This window comes from Natator depressus, chromosome 4 (genome assembly GCF_965152275.1).
Source record: "Natator depressus isolate rNatDep1 chromosome 4, rNatDep2.hap1, whole genome shotgun sequence".
NCBI lineage: Eukaryota > Metazoa > Chordata > Testudines > Cheloniidae > Natator > Natator depressus.
Genome location: NC_134237.1, coordinates 12,019,622 through 12,038,816, shown reverse-complemented (window position 1 = coordinate 12,038,816; position 19,195 = coordinate 12,019,622). Strand labels below are relative to the sequence as shown.

The 19,195-nt window shown below is 44.4% G+C and overlaps 1 protein-coding gene and 1 long non-coding RNA gene across 2 annotated transcripts in view; one reads left to right on the top strand and one right to left on the bottom strand.

The window, feature by feature from the left end:
- Window positions 1-10,653: 10,653 nt before the first annotated feature.
- Window positions 10,654-15,005, bottom strand: LOC141986173 (uncharacterized). Its single transcript, XR_012639220.1, has 3 exons — window positions 14,867-15,005; window positions 12,749-12,926; window positions 10,654-11,610 (listed from the first exon to the last, which is right to left on the bottom strand). It is a non-coding gene; the product is annotated as an uncharacterized LOC141986173 (long non-coding RNA).
- LOC141986169 (alpha-fetoprotein-like) overlaps window positions 13,808-19,195 on the top strand; it is a 24,519-nt gene continuing 19,131 nt past the window's right edge. Inside the window, exons 1-3 of the mRNA XM_074950401.1 lie at window positions 13,808-13,928; window positions 15,573-15,633; window positions 18,071-18,203. Of these exons, the coding sequence (XP_074806502.1) occupies window positions 13,844-13,928; window positions 15,573-15,633; window positions 18,071-18,203 (279 nt within the window). The 5' untranslated portion in view covers window positions 13,808-13,843. The remainder of the gene's footprint in view (window positions 13,929-15,572; window positions 15,634-18,070; window positions 18,204-19,195) is intronic.

Below are 19,195 nucleotides of genomic sequence, written 5' to 3'. Positions count from 1 at the left end.
CCATGATGAACCGTCTGCTTGTTCTTCAAATTTTCTCAGTGTTCACCAGCTCGTGATCATTCTGTCCCTTGCACCCTTTGCTGTGGGTCTCACAGTGACCATGTACTTATCCAATTGCCTAGACTATGACTTTTCTTCTGTTCTGCCCTCTCTCGGGTCAGAAAACAGGAGCACATACCAGATCTGGTTGAGCTGTGCTCGGCACAGAACCAAACGCGGGACAAGGTGGTTTTATGTGGCCCCTGGGTTGGCTGAGTGGACTATCCGCTTCTGTAAACTGCATGGCATTGAAGTTCCTGTTCCGAAAGCTCTAGTCATGTCCTCCAAATGTCACTGTGGCCAACGCTTGTGATGTGTGGTGGGGTTCGAGCACCAGCTCGGGCAGACAAATGGTTTCATGAAAACCTCAGCTTTTATTTAAAACAAAACAAAACAAAAAAACCACAAAGCTTCTAGCCCTCATGATTGCAAACGTAACCTGAAACCATGGCATGAGAGCACCTGAAGGTTCGAAACCCAGGATGCAATTAACCCCTCCCCCCACCAAATATTAAGCCAGTTTCATGATTTTTGAGAGCCAGGCCTATGATTTTTGAATGCTTGGGTTAGCAGTAATGCATACAGCAGGGCTAGTGCAAGGTAATGGAGGTTTCAGTCAGTTTTGCTGCTGCATAACAATTCATTTCAGCACTCTTGGTGGTACATAAATCTGTCTGAAAGCCACCATCCTTTTGTCAAGACTAACAGAGAAAAGCATGTCCCCAAAATTAGACTTAGGCTAAAGAAATAAGAACTCCTTGATCTGAAGTGTCTCAAGCTTGGGCTCTGGTGAATTAAAAGGAGCACTTTTAAAGGCCTTCAACTGAGAGAAAACAGGTTGCTCAGGATAGTATTTCACACTAGGAACCATCAGCAAGAGCCTCCCAGCTCCTCTTCTCTGCATGGCAACATAGGGTAAGAAGCAAGCTCTCAAATAGCCAGGTCTCAGGTTACTTATAGCCTTAAAGGAAATCACCAACAACTTGGATTGCATCTGGAAGTGAACAGCAAGCCAGTACGGAGAAGAAAGCACGGGTGTTACCCGTTCACTGCAGTTCACTTTGCTCAGAAGCATGCAGCTACATTCAGTAATAGAATGGGGGAGATTCTCAGCTGGCTGAGCTCCATTAACTTCAGTGTGTGCTCAACAAACCACAGCACATGGTTAGTATTGCCTAGACTAGAGGATGAGGAGCACGCAGCAGCACCAAATCAGAGCATTCACACAGTATTTAAAGCAGCACATGGTTATGGAGCAAGAATTTAGCAGGGGGTACATAGTTGGTACTGTCATAAAAAGGGAAGCAGGCATTGCCCCAGGAAGGCAGAGAGAACTCACTCAGAAGAAACATGGGATTTCTGCATGTTTTAAACATTGAGCATGGTTCCTATTTACTCGAAGGCAGCTTTGCACTCCTCTGGCAGTGTAAATGGTCTCGCAGTGAGTGTAAAAGTAATTTACACCCATTTTAAGGCTTCTTTTTTTGCTACCAGAATGGTATAAAGGGGGCCTCAGTGTAAATGGGAACCAGGAGCATTCTTTTCATTATGGGCAATGAGCACAGAGGAGTCAGCTTTGGCAGGAAAGCTGGTCCAGCTCCAGCACTATTATTAACAGCATGAGAAACCAGCTCAGTCCCCGAATGCTCAGGCCTCTAGAGACATCTAAGACACATAAGCTATTGACCTCGGCTAAACCAAAATAAGCCTCACTTAAACTGAAGTAACAGCATCCTCACAGGGGCTGATTGGTGTGACTTTCTCATGGAGATGAGGCCAAAGCCTCAGTGGAGTGTATTTAGCCGTTTCTTTCAGCAGCCACCATGTTGCTGACAGAACGCAGAGCCTTCATACACTGTGGAGCGTTTGCAGTCTATGTATGGGTGACAAGAGTTTGCACAGCACTTAGTGAGGAATTAAAATGGGAGACAATGGGATTGCACTGGTATTACTGAGGATGTAATTTAGCTTGCAGGATCTTTACTAATGTTTGGTTCACCACATATACACAGAGAGTTAGAAACAAAACAAATTCTCTTTGTGAAAGGTTGCAATGAAACGCTACTTTGTTTGTAAGAGTTCAGAACCCTGACACACACAACAACCAAGTACAGACAGAGGCATAGGAGGCTACTATCTAAAGGCAGGTCTATACTTAAAGCAGTGCAGCTGTGACGGCACTGCTACACCAAAAGGAGAGCTTCTCCCATTGGCGTAGTTAATCCTCCACTGCAAGAGTCAGTAGCTATGTCAACAGGAGAAGCTGTCCCATCAACATAGCACTGTCTACACCAGGGGTTAGGTCAGTATAACTGCATCACTCAGTTTGCAGTGTAGACCTGGCCTCTGGCAAAGAGGCACACCTCAACTCACCTTGCTCCAGGCTAGCTCTTTTGCAGAAGACACAGATTGCACACTTCCCTTAGGGAAGTCCCCTAGCCTGCACGCAGGACAAGGGTAAGCCCTTAAAGCTTGAAATGATAGCTTGTAATATTAACACAGTTTTCAAACACCCTACAATTAATAGCAACTGTAAGAGACTCACCATCCTGGAGAGCCCCCTCAAGGCACAGTGTGGCATTGCAGCCACTCTGCCTCAGCTTCCCCGCCATGTTGTTTGGTCTACTCCCACTGTAGAGTCGGCTTAGGGTTGACAACTTTCCAATTTTTCAAAACTGGACACTACAGGCACCTCTGTTGCTCCCCCCACACGTCAGTCGCTCTCTCCACACCCCGGGACAAACCTGCCACCTGCAGAGCCAGGCTGGGAGAAGCTGACGTGGAGCCTGCCGGCCTAACTGGGGCATGGCGGGGCGGAAGTGCGGCTGTCCCTGGAGCAAGGGGCCATCAGGACCCCGGGAGACTGAGAAGGCAGGACAGGCAGTCGTGGGTGGCAAGCCCGGCCGCTGGCTCCGTGCCTCAAATGCCACGCGCTGTCAGGATCCCTCTCCCCTGCGGCGCTGGTACCTAACTCTTCGGCAGAGCTGGGAGCCAGTTCCTCAGATTAAGCTTCTGCCCATCCACTGAGCTCCTCCTGCAGCAGTCACTCTTCCTGCCCTCCTGGCAATGGAGGCCGATTGTGGTTACCCTGGTAACCAGACTGCACAGGTCCCCTTTCGACCGGACTTTCCAGTCAAAAACCAGACACGTGGCAACCCTAGGCTTGACCTTCCAACCAACTTACTTTAAAGCCTTCAGTCCGTTCCAGGGTAACAGTGTCCCTTACTCCAAGTCCAGAAACAATATCAAAACAAGAGAGTCTTCAGCCCCACCAGGCTCAGGCTTCAGCCTCCTTCCTTACAGGCAGGGTCCCAGCAGCAATGGCCTGCCAGCTCTTGGGTTCCAATCAACCCAACCATCTAGGCCAGGTCTAGCTTCCTACCAAGGGCCTCTGGCAGGCTATAGCCCTCAGCCACTTCCTAGCCTGAGCCCAGCTTCCTGCCCCACACGGAGGAGCTTGTCCACTCTCCTCCCGAGCCAGCCTGAATGCTGGGCTTTCCTCCTCTTAGGCCAGCTCCCCCTATGGTGGTAATCCTTAGGGCTTTCTTGCCTCAGGGCTAGACACAGAAGACTTCCCCCCCTCACCCAGCGAACCCTCTCCAGGGGATTCTGGCCACCTTCTCCCGCAGCTTCCTCTTCCTCCTTTGAGTCACACACCTGCCCAGCTGTGGTAGGATAGAGCTGAATGAACAGGGCTGACTGGCCCCAGGCCCTCGAAGCAGCAGGCCACCCTGTTACAATGCTGATTCATGAGCGGGTAAGAGCCCAGCTTGAGTTTGCAGGGCTCGCAGCTTGGGAAAAACCACAACTGATATCCTTTACTTGGGAACCTGAGCAAATCTGTTCTGGAGACACAGATGATAAACCTTGACCCCTGTGAGGTCATTTCATAATCCCCCTTTGGAGTAGATACACCGTCTCCCTCTTTTGCTGTTCCCTTTTGAACCAGCACTGCAGGGAGGTGCAGACAAAATCCCTGAGTTTCTGTGGCAGAGCTGCTGTCTCAACACCCCCCCCCCCCCTTAGCTGGTTGTGGCACTGCAGCACCCTTGCCTCAGATTCCTACCACGATCACTTGGCCAGCTCCAGCCAAAAGAGCACCCTGGCCCTCTGTCCAGATCACTGCAGAGCCCTGCCCCTTCTAGGGCCACAGTGTCTTTTACCGGAGTCCAAAAGAAACACATACAAACCCAAACCTTTGGACTGGCTAGGCTCAGCTGGCCAGGCGTGCCTCTACCGCTCTAGACTGTCTTCCAACAGGCTTTTGTACCTCAGTCAACAAACCCCGCTCCTCACGCAAGGGCTCCATTCAGGGTTCCAGCTAACCCCCGGAGAAGCCTGTCTGCTTTTCTCTCCATCTCAGCTTTCTTTCAGGCTGCTTCCCAGAGAGCAAAAACTCTCCATCTTCTGTTCTCTGGGTCTCCCTCACCCAGCTCTTTATGGGGGCAGGGGAAAGAGGAGCACCCCTACAGGTGGGCTTTATTTCTAATTCGACCAGGCTAGGTGCACCCTAGCTGATTTAATGGGCCTCTGGGCCCATATTCGCCATTGCACAGTGTGCGTTGGATATGCAACCCATCAAGGCCTATCTCCCTGCTCCGCATCCCTTCTCTTGTAAACAACCGCATGATTTACACAGGAGCCATTTCACATTGTTAGTGCAATAATAAAGCGTTTGGCTATGTGAAGTATTCACAACTCTGCGCAGGACAGCAGTTTGTACTCTCCGCCAGTGCTAGGAAGAGTGGGAGGAGGGCACACTGCTGGCTAAATGTTGACTCTGAGTTCAAACTCAGCCACTGATTGGCTGAAATTTCCTCGGAAGACATAGGGAGAGGCCTGTAACCTCTAGCCCTTCGTCCACACGTGTGCACTGGCCAAAATGCATAAGGTCTGCAATGTCATTTTAACGTTTAGTTGCCTGAATAAAGGCTGATATTTGGGACATGAGGAAAATGCATGACAGTTTTACCATCCTTTGAGGGGTGCTATCAACTTGAAATCTAGGCAGTTTTTAAAAAAATGTAACCCTGTTCTGGATCCCCCTCACCAATTTTGGTGTTTTATAGTAACATTTTCCTGTTTGTTTTTTAAAAAATGCTCTCTCCAGTTGCTGTATGAAAGACTGACACAAACAGGGCAACATGCCTAGTGACTGACCCTACAGGGGAAACAGTGACGCTGACGATATACAAAGTGCTGTCAGATGCACAAAGTCAGCACCCTGATTCAATAGAGGACAATATTTTTCCCTCTAATCCCATTCATCTAGTGCTTACTTTGGCTTCAAGGCCTTATTCTTGCTTTCAAGAGCCTGCCAAACGCTGACCCTCCCTATTTATCTGCCCGTGTCTCTTTCTGCATCACTTCTTATCCACTCTGCTCCATCAGTGCCAGTCTTGATGTGCTGTTTGTTCACTTCTCCCACAACCAGCTCTATGCCTACTTACTTCCATGTGGCCATGCTTCCAGTGCTGGGCCACAAATAGAACCGCTCAGAAATTTTTGAACAGAATGATTTTCCATCAGAAAATGCTGATTTGTGGCTAGTGAATTACTTTGTCTAAATGTGTTGATTTTGAGCAATTTTGGGGGAAAAAAGGAAAAAAACAAACAAACCCCAAAGCATTTTCATAAGGTGAAAATGTTCTATTTTGAAATTTTTGGAATGGAATATTTTAATTTTTTTTGTTTCAAAGTGATTGTTTAGGAATTTATAGTATGCATTTTAACTGTAAAAATGGAAATAAAACGTTTCAATTTTATTAAAACCAAAGATTTAGATTGACCTCCCCCAATTTAATTTATTTTTTAATTTTGTTTTGTGGGAAATTTCAATGTTTTTGTTTTCACTAAGGTTTGGAATGGAATTTTTTTTTCTTCAAATCTTGGAATTTCCTGTGAAGTAGAAATTTTGTTTTCTGACCAGGTCTATCAACAGGGTGAATATTATTCCCTCCTCTGTCTGAGGCCTGGTCGACACTTAAAACTTAGGTTGCTATAGCTATGCACTCAGGGGTGCTAAAAATATCCACACTCCCCTGACCACTGTAGCTATGCCAACCTAATCTCCAGTGGATACGCAGATAGGCAGATGAAACACTATTGCTGTTCACCTAGCTACCATTGCTCTGGGAGGTGGAGTTCCTACAGAGACAGAACAACCCTTTCCGTCTCTGCAGTCTGTGTTTATGTTACAGGGTTATGTATGGTATGCTGCTATAGCTCTGTGGTGTAGTCATACCCTTAGGCTCCAATTCAATAAAGCACTTATGTATGTGCTTAAGTCCCTACCTATCCTGCAAAACTCTTAAACAAACATGTACTTAAGTACCACTGACTTTAAGAGGACTTAAGTACATGCCTAAATTTAACCATGTATGTTTTGTTGAACTGAGGCCTAAATTAACGGATTTATTATTTTATTCTGCTTTACATAGGAGTAGTTTAATTCACTCATTTTCTTAGGAGAGGTATCTCTCAAGTAGCACAGACAAAATATTCATATGAAAAGGTTTTGTTGAAATAGGCTCAGTTTTGGGGTTGCAAAACAGAAGAGACTTTTAATAAAATTCAGATTTGTTTGATGAGTGTGTGTGTGTGTTTTCATTAAGACGCCTGAAAAGATTATGTGGCAGATTTTCACATTGCTTTTGGTTGAGTCTGATTGATCACCTACGTCACATGGTATTTATTATGTACATGCACATGTCTCTGTGTATAGAATGTATTATAAACGTGCATGTGACTGTCCATCTATTGTTTTAACGATGGCTGTCAGGGAGTGTCTCTTCATGTGAAGTTTAAAATGTGCTACCTTGAGCTAGAAATGGATTTAGGATTTAACAGGCCAATCTGCAAAAGGCTTGTAGGCTCCTTGAAGTTTTGGGAAAAGTGAAATGATGGGGACTAAAAAAACCCCAACCCCGCCAAATAAACGACATAAAATGAAGCACTGAAAAAAATGTGAGAAGTTTCATGCAAATTGTATCATCAGTTTCATTGAACTCTATATTTCCTTTCCAAGCTGTCCCCTGACCCCACAAGCCTAACATTGTGAGCACTGATGCTGTTCAAGAGCTGTTGATTTCCCCAGGAAGTCCACTCCCTGTCTTACCCATCTCTTGCAATGTGTTATTTCCAAAACACTCCAGAATTTGTAATTCACTTTCCATCCAAGCAATTAAAAAAGTGTTGCATTAGCACTAATCAGTAATCATTTTTGCAGTAATCTCGTGTTGTTTAAGGGCCATTTCACATGTTCTCAGGACATTGCAGTTAACACATTTGACAAAGTAAGTATTTAAAAGCCAGATCCTCATGTGGCATGAACTGGTATACCAGGGGTGGCCAACCTGAGCCTGAGAGGGAGCCAGAATTTACCAATGTACATTGCCAAAGAGCCATAGTAATACACCAGCAGCCCCCCATTAGCTCTTTCTGCTCCCAGTGCCTCCCACCCACTGGCAGCCCCGCCGATCAGTGCCCCCCGCCACACCTCCCGAACAGCTGTTTTGTGGCATACAGGAGGCTCTGGGGGGGAGGGGGAGGAGCGAGGGCACTGCAGACTCAGGGGAGGGGGCGGGAAGAGGTGGAGTGGGGGTAGGGCCTGTGGCAGAGCCAGGGGTTGAGCAGTGAGCACCCCCCGGCACATTGGAAAGTTGGCACCTGCAGCTCCAGGCCCGGAGTCGGTGCCTATACAAGGAGCCCTATATTAACCTCTGAAGAGCCGCATGGAGCCACAGGTTGGCCACCCCTGTGGTATACTTTCACTGAAGTCAACAGTGCTATGCTGATTTACACCAACTGAATATCTGTCCCCAACAGTTTAAAGTGTCAAACTGTCTGACGTACTTCCAAGCTCATTGTGTGACATGACGTATTCCTTTATTCCAGACAGTACAGGTAAGGACTGTAGGTATGTTCCTCCGCCCCCCACTGAAAGAGAGCATTGACTGTGGATAGGCAGATTGCCATTCAGACAGCGTGAAGCAGCTTAAAAAATGCCTGAGGCATACAGGACTTTTCCTTACTGCTGATTAGGAGGAAAAGGAGAGCAGAGGAGTTTAACTGACGTCTTGTAAAGCAGACAGCAAACCAAGTGGTTTAACAGCATTCATTTCTCCAATACTTATAATGACAACATCTTACACAAATTGCATTCACAGTGACTCCCTGAGAGTCTGAATTAGGGACTTAGACTTTCTACAGCAGGTTCTCACCTCATTTACTCATTAGATGCTGCAGGATCGTGCAGGTCTTGCTCCAACAAAATAATCATTGACCCTTTACTTTCATGGATTATTGGATTAGTAATAACAATACTTAGTTTACATATAGTTTTTCATCCTCAAGTTACTTTACAAGGAAGGGTAAGTATCATTACCTCTCTTTTATAGCTGGGAAACTGATAGAGAGGTCAAAGTCACACAGCAGATTAATACTACAGCAAGGAACAGAACCCAGGTCTTCCAACTCCCAGGTGAGGACCTTAGCCATTGGTACCATCAGCCTGGAACATGACATGACAGTTTAATTGCAGAGATTCATTCATTTCAGTAATTCTCTTGCTCATGGAGAACAGAGTGCACACTTTGGATCATCTGTTTCCAGAGAGCCTGGTCTCCCGCCAGTGTTGCAGCCTGCTCTTTTTAAGGCTGAGGCATGAGAGGTCAGGGGTCATGACATCCCTCCAGCATGTGCGAGGCCATCCACGAGGTCTACTCCATCCAGCTTTTGTTAGACAAATGCACAAAGGTAGTGGGCTGGTATGGTCTCCAGCATACCGAGCAGATGGACAAGCCACCTGAGCCAACATGAAGTCACTTGGGAAGACATTGGAGGCTGGTTGGTCCAATGCCTGACATCCTCATTCATTACATCATGACACCACCATATGCCTTCAATAGATCATTGCTATTTCATGTCAAAAGCATCCAGCAGGTGCATTTGTGGAGCCACACAGCACAGAAGCCATTGCTGCTTGGTAGATACATGTCATAGTCCGAGTTCACTTGTGGCATTAATACAACAGAGGCTTCCAAAGAGTGAGCATAACATGCATAGCAGTGCTGATTAAATGTTTCATAGAATTGTAAGTCTGGAAGGGACCTCAAGAAGTCTTCTAGTCCAGTCAACTGCACTTGAGGCAGGACTAAGTATTAGCTAGACCATCCCTGATGGGTGTTTGTTTAGATAATACTTAGTGTCACCTTACTTCATGGCAGCAAGACAATCTCCTTGCTTGGTGACATTGGAGCCAAGATACTCAAATGAGTTGACAAATTCAACTTCTTGCCCATTGACTGTGATGGGTCGGGGTTGAGGTCCATCAGCCACAAAGATAGCTGTGATGGGATATATAAACGGAGTTTATTTTACATTACCTAGATGGGGCTTACTCTGTGCTACTATCATTGCTACCAAAGAGCTACCAAAGTCTTATAGGGATGGACGCTACAAGCAACTGAGTACTCCTTAGAGGAGTGAGGCACTTCCTACTCTGACTTCAGCCCTGATTCAGGAAAGTACTTCAGTGAATGCTTAAAGTCAACCATGTACTTAAGTCCCATGCAAGTCAATGGGACTTAAGTATTTGTTTTAAGTTAAGCAGGTGCTTAAGGGCTGTATTGCCTACAGATGCTTTCCTGAATCAGGCCTTCAGTGGGGGCTGAGGAGTGCTCAGCATCTGGAAGAATGCAATCTGTATTGCTTCAGGAAATTCCACAGTGCTAAAAAGACATTGTGGGAGGAGAGGAGTTGAAAGTGGCTTGATGTATAACACAGGAGAACTAATTCCCCCTCGTGCCTGCCTCTTGGTTTTAATTTAGTGATTTGTTAGAAAATTGTGATGTCTGGTAACAGCGGTAGAGAGGGCAGAACCAAGATCAATTATGCTGCTTAGACAAAGGATGAGAAATAAGAGATCATCATAAGCAGCTCTTTACACATGGCAAATGGGGTTTAAGCTTATAGCCCTTGCATAAAAATAGTGACCATTTTAATTATGTAAGTGTGACACATTTGAACACCTTTCATCCACAGACCCAAGCATGTGTACTGTGTGGGATATTGCTCCCTGACTTACTCAAACTGCTTTCCCAAAGATTTCAGATGTCCTTGAAACCATGCAGCTGAACTAGGTTACTGAAACATTTTGGTTAAACTTGTTTGTTCTGTGTGCAGGGTTCATTTCACCTGTCTGTGAAATACAATCACCTCTCTGCTTTGAAAGCAGCTGTCTTTAAACAGTACAGAGCAATGCTGCACTAGAGTGTAAGAAAGTGAAATATACCTTCTCCTAACTACAGAAAGAGAAACTAATTACTCAAACCCAGCTTGTCAAAATTAACCCCCCTTACACTTGCAAAGAGGGCCATGGGATTTTTGTAGCACACGGAGTTCTGTTTTCTGGTCAGTGCACTTTTAAATGCCAGAAAGTTTGCATGCCGGCCTCCCATGAGGCAGGGATGTAAGGGATCCAAGAGGACTACAGAGTCAGCAACATACTCAGCTCTCTTTCTGATGGAGATTTATATTTGTTCTTTCTTCGTAGTTTCCTGTAACCATAAATACAAGACATCTACACCAAGAGTGTGTGCTTTATATATGGGGAGCATTATACCCAGGACCTGAGTTATACATCTCAGGCCTGATTCCACTGCCTTGCACCTGTGTAGTCATCTGTGCCAGCGCAAAGTGGGCGTAAACCCTGCCCATGGCAGAAGGGAGGGGAGAGTTCTGGGCTGGGGGCATTTTGCACAGGTATAAATGACAATACAATCTGCAGGGCAGTGGAAAACTGGGTCTCTCACCTGAAAGAGATCACCGTCAGAGCCAAGTTCCCTTGCACGTCATGCTGCAGCACTGGTTCAGGAGCGATGCAGAGGAAAGAGTGCTACTCACTAAATCACATCAATCATGCAGGTAATACACATTCCTCTAGAGGGATTTTCCAGTTTGTACAGCAAGGGAGGCAACACTGGGAGAAGAGAGGGGTGTAAACCCCAGACAGACTCATTTCATTAGTCAGAGGCAAGATAGGACTTAATCTGTCTTCTCCTTTACTTGGAAGGTATCTGTCGGTTGGATCCGCCCTTAGGAGTGTTCTTCAGCACAGGTGCTTCTATGGTTGACAAGTTTAACAGGCATCTATATCACGCACTGTTCTGTACAACTTCATTAGTGCTCATCTAAACCATTCAAACACCTCACCTGAAAGGAACTTAAAAGGAGTGTCTCGTGCCCCACTCCCGACACTGGAATTAGTGCTTGGGGAAGGTGCCCAACTGAGAGTCCCGGAGCCAAATCCTGGCAGGAGCATAAGCAGCATTAAAGTGCGTGTGACAGGCTGATTGACAGCCTTCCTCAGCCCTTCCATGCATCCTTGCCTAATAAGAACAGGAACAATCTACCCAGTGTACGAGTCCCCTGCTCACTGTCTGGTGGCTGTCCAGCTACCCTTCACCTCTGGTGTACTCCTGGTTGCCTAAGATCTGGGCTGGGGGAACCCATGCTGTGTGCAGGAATCCCCAGAATGGACCGGCTTGGTTCATAGTCTGTCTATGGATCCTAGGGAGCAAACACAAGAGAGAAAGAAACCATAAGTGTGATGAGGAAATGACAAGGAAAGCTACAGAAACAGGCCGAGGAGTGGCTGGGACTGAAGGGGAATGGTGTAGGCTAGTCTGCTATCTCATCACAAGAAGCAGTTTGAAGGTGTCGTTCATAGGACCGGATGCACAGATCCTCAGCCAGGGTACAACCAAATGAAAACAACCACTGGACTAATGCACTGAAATTAGCATTCTAATGCCTTCTCGGGGCTGGGTGTAACATGCGTGAAATCACACTGCATCCCAAGAGCTGGGAATTCAGAGAAGGCAAGACATGGCCTGCCGTCCGTGACTATTTCTTCTGGATGAGAAAACTGTTCTCTGACCTGCTGCTGTGGGTCTGACAAAAGACTGAATTTGAACAAATGTAGAATAGTCCTTGGCTTCCAAACCGATGTGTCCTTTCCCCCCCCCTCACACTGAGCTATCTATTCTTTTCAAGGCCCACTGGGTAATGCTGTGCTTCTCTGAGTTGGATCTTCCTAGTCTTGCATGATTTGCCCTTGTGTTACAGTACCTCTGCATTAACAGAGATGCCCCCAGTGATTTTCATATGTTTCCTGTGCATGCTTCCACTGGTTATCCTCACCTGGCCTGTGCTTCCCCTGTCATGTGTGTGCTCAGAGGGCCCAGTGCTCTTAAGATGTATATTTTAAACTGGTTCCCTTTTTTGCCATGGGATTTTTCTATTTGCTGCTTCTTGCGCCATGCTTCTACTGTTTCTTATGGGGTGACCTCCATTTTGAGTAACTGAGGCTGATGCAGCAGTTCGTACCCCCTCTTGTAGAGTTACGTCAGGCATTAATGTAGCATTTCTGAAAGTTCTTTGTTTAAAATCCCCACTACCATGTGGTCTCCTATGCATTCTTCCTGACAGATACCAAAAGCCACAGTGCTCTGGTTGGTCATACAGGGGCCCTTACAATGGCTTCCAGGTTTTCTGCAGATCTCTTTGGGAAAAAAAATACACCCATTTGTTCATTCCAAAAATGAGTGCAATGAAATGATCAATCATTTTAAGTTAGTCTCCTTCCCGAGTAAAGAACAATGATTTATAAATACTTTCAGCTCAAGTTAATGAGCTGTTACTTCACCTCTGTGCATGAAGCTTCTTTGCGCTTCAGCATCTATTGATGTTCCCCTTCCTTGTTAGCCATTCTGTGGGCTTCTCAGATGGAAAGGTTTGGGGAGGGCTGGATTTTGGTGTGTTCCCCTCTTCTTTTTTATATTGGTTCAGTATCAGTCAGCTTCTGATATCATGTCTGATTTCTCCTAGCATGGAATGAGAAATTTCATTAGAAAAATTGAAAACAATCCTGAAAGCTACGCTATCTCTGCTTCTTACAGCTTTGCTTTTTCGATGCAGAGCTCCTACTCCAGCCCTTCCTATCTGGTTTCTTGTTACAATTTCAAAACTACATTATGTGTCTCCTAATACTTTATTTATTAATGGTGACCACTGTAGCATGAATAAATGAAACAGAAGTCACTAAAATAAAAGGATTTTTTGTGAGTGTGTATTTCCCCTCCATTCTGCAGCCTTCAGATCAGGTTTGTTTCAAGTTCTGGGAGAAGGTTAGAGACTTTTTTTCAAGTTTTTGAATGTGTTCTAGTGTGAATGGATAATTCTGGAGATCGAGTATCTTACATGGTACCTTACGCCAAATTTTCCACCACTGTGGCACTGTAGCTGGGGTAAGAGCTTGCTCAGCAATCTAGAAGGCAAGAGTCACAAGTCTACTTCTGAACTCGGGGTCTTTCACTTGACAGGGCACCACCTATGCACTGCTAGCAGAACAGTTCACCTTTGAACATATACAGACTCTTCCACCACCACCAGCATATCGGCTACAGGATAAAGAGCACAGTAATGAAAAAACAGTTTGTTTAAACATCTTGTTTGTAGTGCGATAAGGTAATTTACAAAAGTCTATTTGTCTAAATTCTGAAAGATTAATGAATTTACAAGGCCTTTTTGTGACAAGATGCCCAGTTAACAAACATAATAAGCAAATAATTTTATCTATTTAATTATTAGCAGGAATATTCCAAAAGTTTCATGTCATATACGACAGCAAAAGGGTTTTTTCATTAACCAGAGATTACTTGAGAAGAGTATAAAAGAAACACCTCTCTCCTCTGTCTTTCTACCTTTCACCTACATTCCAGCCCCCCTCAAATCTGACACCATGAAGTGGGGAACATTCATTTCTTTTATTTTCTTGTTAAGCTTTACCGAATCAAAAACCCTGCCCAGAAGATATCGGGATGTAGGTAAGAATATTTCTTGTACATTAACTATAAGCTTTCATAGAACATCAACACACAACTTGGTGTGGTCATTTGGGGATCTCATATGGTCATTGTCCATTCTAAAACAAAAAGGTAATATAAAAAGTTAACAGTTATAATTGATACATGTGAATAGTACCTCACAATTATATAATGGCTCTGACTACACAGGAACAAGATCAAAAGCACACAGTGGGTCTGACTTCTCAAAATAGGCTACTACACTTCAAATACAATGACCATGATTACCTACTGGATTTGTGAACATGGTTTAGAACACATTAAAGGTTCTAAGTCAGACTCTGCAAATACACAGTCTCTTTTCAAGCCAAATCATGCTCACCTTTTTCATGCAAATCATTGGGAGCTAGTGGGAGATTTGCATGAGTAAGGTAAACAGGATTTGGACTTTATATGTAATGCGCAGTTTGATACCCCTGTCAGTAAGTGTCTTAATTAGCGCTATCTAGTGTTTTTTAAAATATGTTTTGAAGAACAAACTGGGTGAATATTTCGGGCCCAATTCTGCCATGCTTGCTTAAGTTGATTGGTATCTTATTCTGTGAGCAGTGCAATTAGTTTTAGTGAGTAAAGGTGGCAGAATCTAGCCCTTAATATTTAAAATCTAGAAGATATTTTCTGTGCCACCTTTTTCCAAAATCATGTGATCATTCTCCGGTTTGTGGCTTATTAATGCTTTGAGTATCCGTGTAATATATGGGACAGTATAATATTTACTTAGAGGTGTACAATATCCAGGATGGTTTTAAACACACACAGCTTCATCATACTCATGTTGATTGTACTTTTATCTTGGGAGCTACTTACTTTATAGAATGCAGAGGCAAGTCCTCTGTAATTAAAAGTGCCTACTAAGAATCTTGGAAGATGCCTAGAAAAATGAGGCAGTCTTGAGATACCTGGTTGAAAGTCTGGTTTCCACAAATGCCCATGGGCAAATAGTTAGATTTTCATCACAGACTTCTTTCTGGCTACATTCTCAGATAATCACGACACTCGCTCCTCTGCGGTTGAACCACTGTCTTCCATATGTCCAAGACTGGGCCCACTAGGAAAGGGAAAAAAAATTGCTTGCTAGCTTTAGCCGCTAAGACCCATTTTGCTTCATTGGGCCAAATTCACCCTGGGTGTATGAGGGTGAACACCATTGACTTCAAAAGGCGTTTTAGCCACTCATGTAGTGCTGATTTTAGCTCTAACTTTAAATACATAATTCCCCATTTTAACTCAAACTGGCCAGTGATCAAAGATCCCTTTAAATAACTAAGCAAGGTTTTAAGATATTCTGAGGTACTAAGTACTTGGCCTACCATTACCAAAGTATCAGAGCACTTAATTATTAGCATATTTATTCTCATCATAACAACCGTGTAAGGTGGGGAAGCACTATTGTCCCCATTACCCAGATGGGGAACAGAAGCAGAGGGAGGCTAACAGACCTGTCCAAGGTCACACGGGAAATCTGTGACAGAGCGGAGATGTGATTCTGGGTTTGGGTAGCACCCTAACTATTCAACTATCTTTCTTTATGGATCAAAAAATGCTTCATAAAATATGTGTATGAAACATTTGGTGACTCAAAGACCAAATTATCTTCTTTTTCAGACGAAAAAGACACCATTGGCCATTGTTTTACAGAGCTACACGAGGAGAATTTTAAAGGCGTGTAAGTGTGATTGATAAAAATCCTGCTAAAAGTGTGAGCCTTACAGTGTATTTTTATCCAATTTGGAAATGAAAGAGAACGAATGAGCCAGATGCTGAAAAAAAATACATTTAAAAAATTGGCAGACTAAAAGTTGATTTTCAGAGCAAAATAAGTCAGAGCAAATATCAAAGAAAGTGAGACCAATGAGATGACTTGGCCTTTGCCCCCACCTATGAGGAAGCGGGGCAATAAGATCTGTCCCTTACAACTCTATGCAGACTACTCTGGCACCTGCGTATCCACAGCCAAGGTCAATGGGCCCTGGGCACCTGCTAGTCTTCAGCTAGAGCCAGCAGGAAGGGAGTGGCGGTGGGGAGCAGCAGAGAGTGGGCAGAACCTTAGTTGCATCCTTCCCCCAACTGAAGTGCTGGAATGCTTCAGTGAGCTGGCACAGGGGAGGGTCTATACACCAGTAGCAGGCTGCTGTCCCTCTAGAGAAGGAGGAGCATGGGAGAAATTAGGACTCAGAGGGCTGTTGATGAAGTACAGTGCCTGCTGCGACAGTGCAGCTCATACACCACCCTTGGCTCAGGGCTGAGCCTAACAGCACCATCTAGTCCCAAGTATTAACTACCCATTACCCCCACCAGTTCCTAAACTCACCTCCAGGAGATACTTCAAACGGCAATGATAAAAGGAACAAGAGTTTTAAAAGAAAAGACTATTTCTGGCTAATAGGAAACACGGCAGCTAGAGACAAGCCAAAATCAAAACTACAGGGAAGTTAGGTTTTGTCAAGTTCAACAAGAATAAGGTTTTTGGAAGGCACATTACATTGTTTCCAAAGATGGCCTGGACATCCATGCAACTGTGCAGAATCCTGCCAATATTTCTTCCCTGCCCTTACTGTAGTCCACTGACTTTTACAGCCTTTCTGCAATAATACCTGGAGGAAAGAGAACTGCCAGCTGGAGACCACTCTCTCCAATGCAGATCTCTGCTGCCTAGGGACAGCATAGGGACAGGGGAAGTTCAAGCTCTGACAAGCTCTTGTTTCTTCCAAGCAGTGCAGATATTTACAGATTCCTTATGAAGTGCAGCTGATGCTTTATGGAAAAAAAAACAAAAACTGTTGAAAATTCTTCTCTTTGAAAGCTTGATGAACAGTCAAACATTTTCACCTTCTCTGTGTTTCTCAATGTTTATAACTTAAGGGCATTTTCATAATAGCAGGATCCATGTCTGAGAGTTCATCAGCAGTTATCATAGTTAAGTAGGATTAGATGGTTAACTAGGATGGTTCTTACTCAGAGTTAAGCTGACAGCCAAATCTGGAGTCAAGAAAGCATACCCATCCCTCCATGATATATTGGTAGAGCTCTCAGGGTTTTTTGCCTTGCCTGGGAACAATGAGTGTGGATCATTGGTAAGGCTGATGTGAAGGTCTTTCACACTATCAGTTTTCTGTAACGGCAAGAGTCTTGGTGGAATTTGATTGATATATAAAATATAAAATTAGAAGTTAGGAGGCAGAGGATTGTCATTTCAGAAGGTGGGGGGCGAGGGGGAGCAGAACCGACAAAAAGTAGGAGCAAGGTGTCATACAAATAACCCTAATGATCAGAGGGAGAAATAAACAGGGGGGAGGGACAGCTCAGTGGTTTGAGCATTGGCCTGCTAAATCCAGGGTTGTGAGTTCAATCCTTGAGGGGGGCCATTTAGGGAATTGGTCCTGCTTTGAGCAGGGGGTTGGACTAGATGACCTCCTGAGGTCCCTTCCAACCCTGATATTCTATGAAATACTAAATATGATATATAACTAATATGAACTTAAGAGGCTGATTTGCCATGCTAATGGACACATGGGGGAATGGAAGTCTCTATTGCAATGCCTGAGCTCTACCATGGCTACAGAAAGGCAAATTCATTTAAACTGCCTTAGTGGTTCAGCATTGAGCTTCTTTGGCCTGTAGGTTCATTGTCCTGTAGGTTTGAGATGGATCTTCATAGAATAGCAGGATTGGAAGGGACCTCAGGAGGTCATCTAGTCCAATCCCCTGCTCAGAGCAGGACCAATCCCCAATTTTTGCCCCAGATCCCTAAATGGCCCCCTCAAGGATTGAACTCACAACCCTGGGTTTAGCAGGCCAATGCTCAAACCACTGAGCCAGCCATCCTTCCCCCTCTCCGCCATCATCACTACACAATGGAAAAACATGACTGTAAGTCTGATTCCACACTGACTTTCCCACCATGGTTCAGTAGGTCAGGAAACATTGTCTTTAGTTGCATCTCAGGTTCTATGTTAGACCTATCCTCCAGCCCTGCCAATACAACCAGCTCCTATGAGGAAGTCTTTGATCTCTGGATCAGATGTAGCACTCACACAGCTTGAAGAAATCCATTTTGCTTTTTGGTAGCTAGCTATGTGTGTAACCGTATTATCTTATTGCAGTGCCATGGTCATGTTTGCTCAGAATGTGCAGGAAAGCACTTATGAAGAAGCAGCTAAAATGGTAAAAGATGTTACAGACTTCGCACAAAAATGTGTCGCCAGTAAGGAAGACGCAGCATGTCTGAAACCGCTGGTAAGCAAAGATAGGATTGGTATCGTGGCCAAGACAATGTCATTGTATTGCTATCATGACCAAGATTTTTCAAAAGCGATTCGTGATTTTCAGGGCTTCAATTTTGGATGTCCAACTTGGGGTGCCTCAAAGGAGCTTGATTTTCAGAGGATGAGTGCTCAGCACTTTCTGAAAATAGGGCTCACTTTAGGGCATCTCAAGTAAGGCACTGAAAAACTGAAGTCCTCCAAAATCATTAGTCACTTTTGAAAAATCCTGGTCTGTATCTTTAAAAAAGTCTGTTTTGACAGAAATTCGGCATCTAAGGTCAATGCAATTAAATTTAGTAGCAGCTGGTGCCACTCATTACCAGCAAGGAAGGAGCCTTAATTTGTTTTTAGCAATTGACTCATAACAGTCTCACTTTCTGTCAGAGATGGGGTCTGAACAAAAATACTGCATCCAAATAGCCTTGAAATTTTGTTTCAGTATCCAAATCTGGATCGGATTTGTGCACATGCCTCCTATTTGTTATAATGGGCTGAACCAAAACCCTGGATCCGAGCATCTCAGCTCTGTGGGGAGCTTGAGATCTGGATCTGAATTTTGCTCCTTGAACTTATTTTGTAAGTAGGGAGGAGGATGCTTTTCATCGGACAGTTTCAATTCTAATCAGAGATGCACAAGACATATGGCTTTGTATCTTGTCATACTTGATATTACAATATGGAGGTGGACAAACAATCTTTGTTTGGGTAAAGATTTGAAGATTATCTGAACCTCAGTGGGAGCTGCTGGTTGCTCCTTATGTTTGAAAATCATCCCACTTGTTTAGTTGCCAAAATGTGGATTTAGGAGCCTAAAGTAGGCACCAATTTTGATAAACCTGGCCTACAAGTTTAGGGCCCAATCCAATTCCCATTGCAGTCAAAGTAGAAAGGAATAAAAAAGGAAAAAAATAATCAGTTTGTGTTAGTTAGAGCTCTGTCAATGGTTTGTGGTCTTAAATGTTC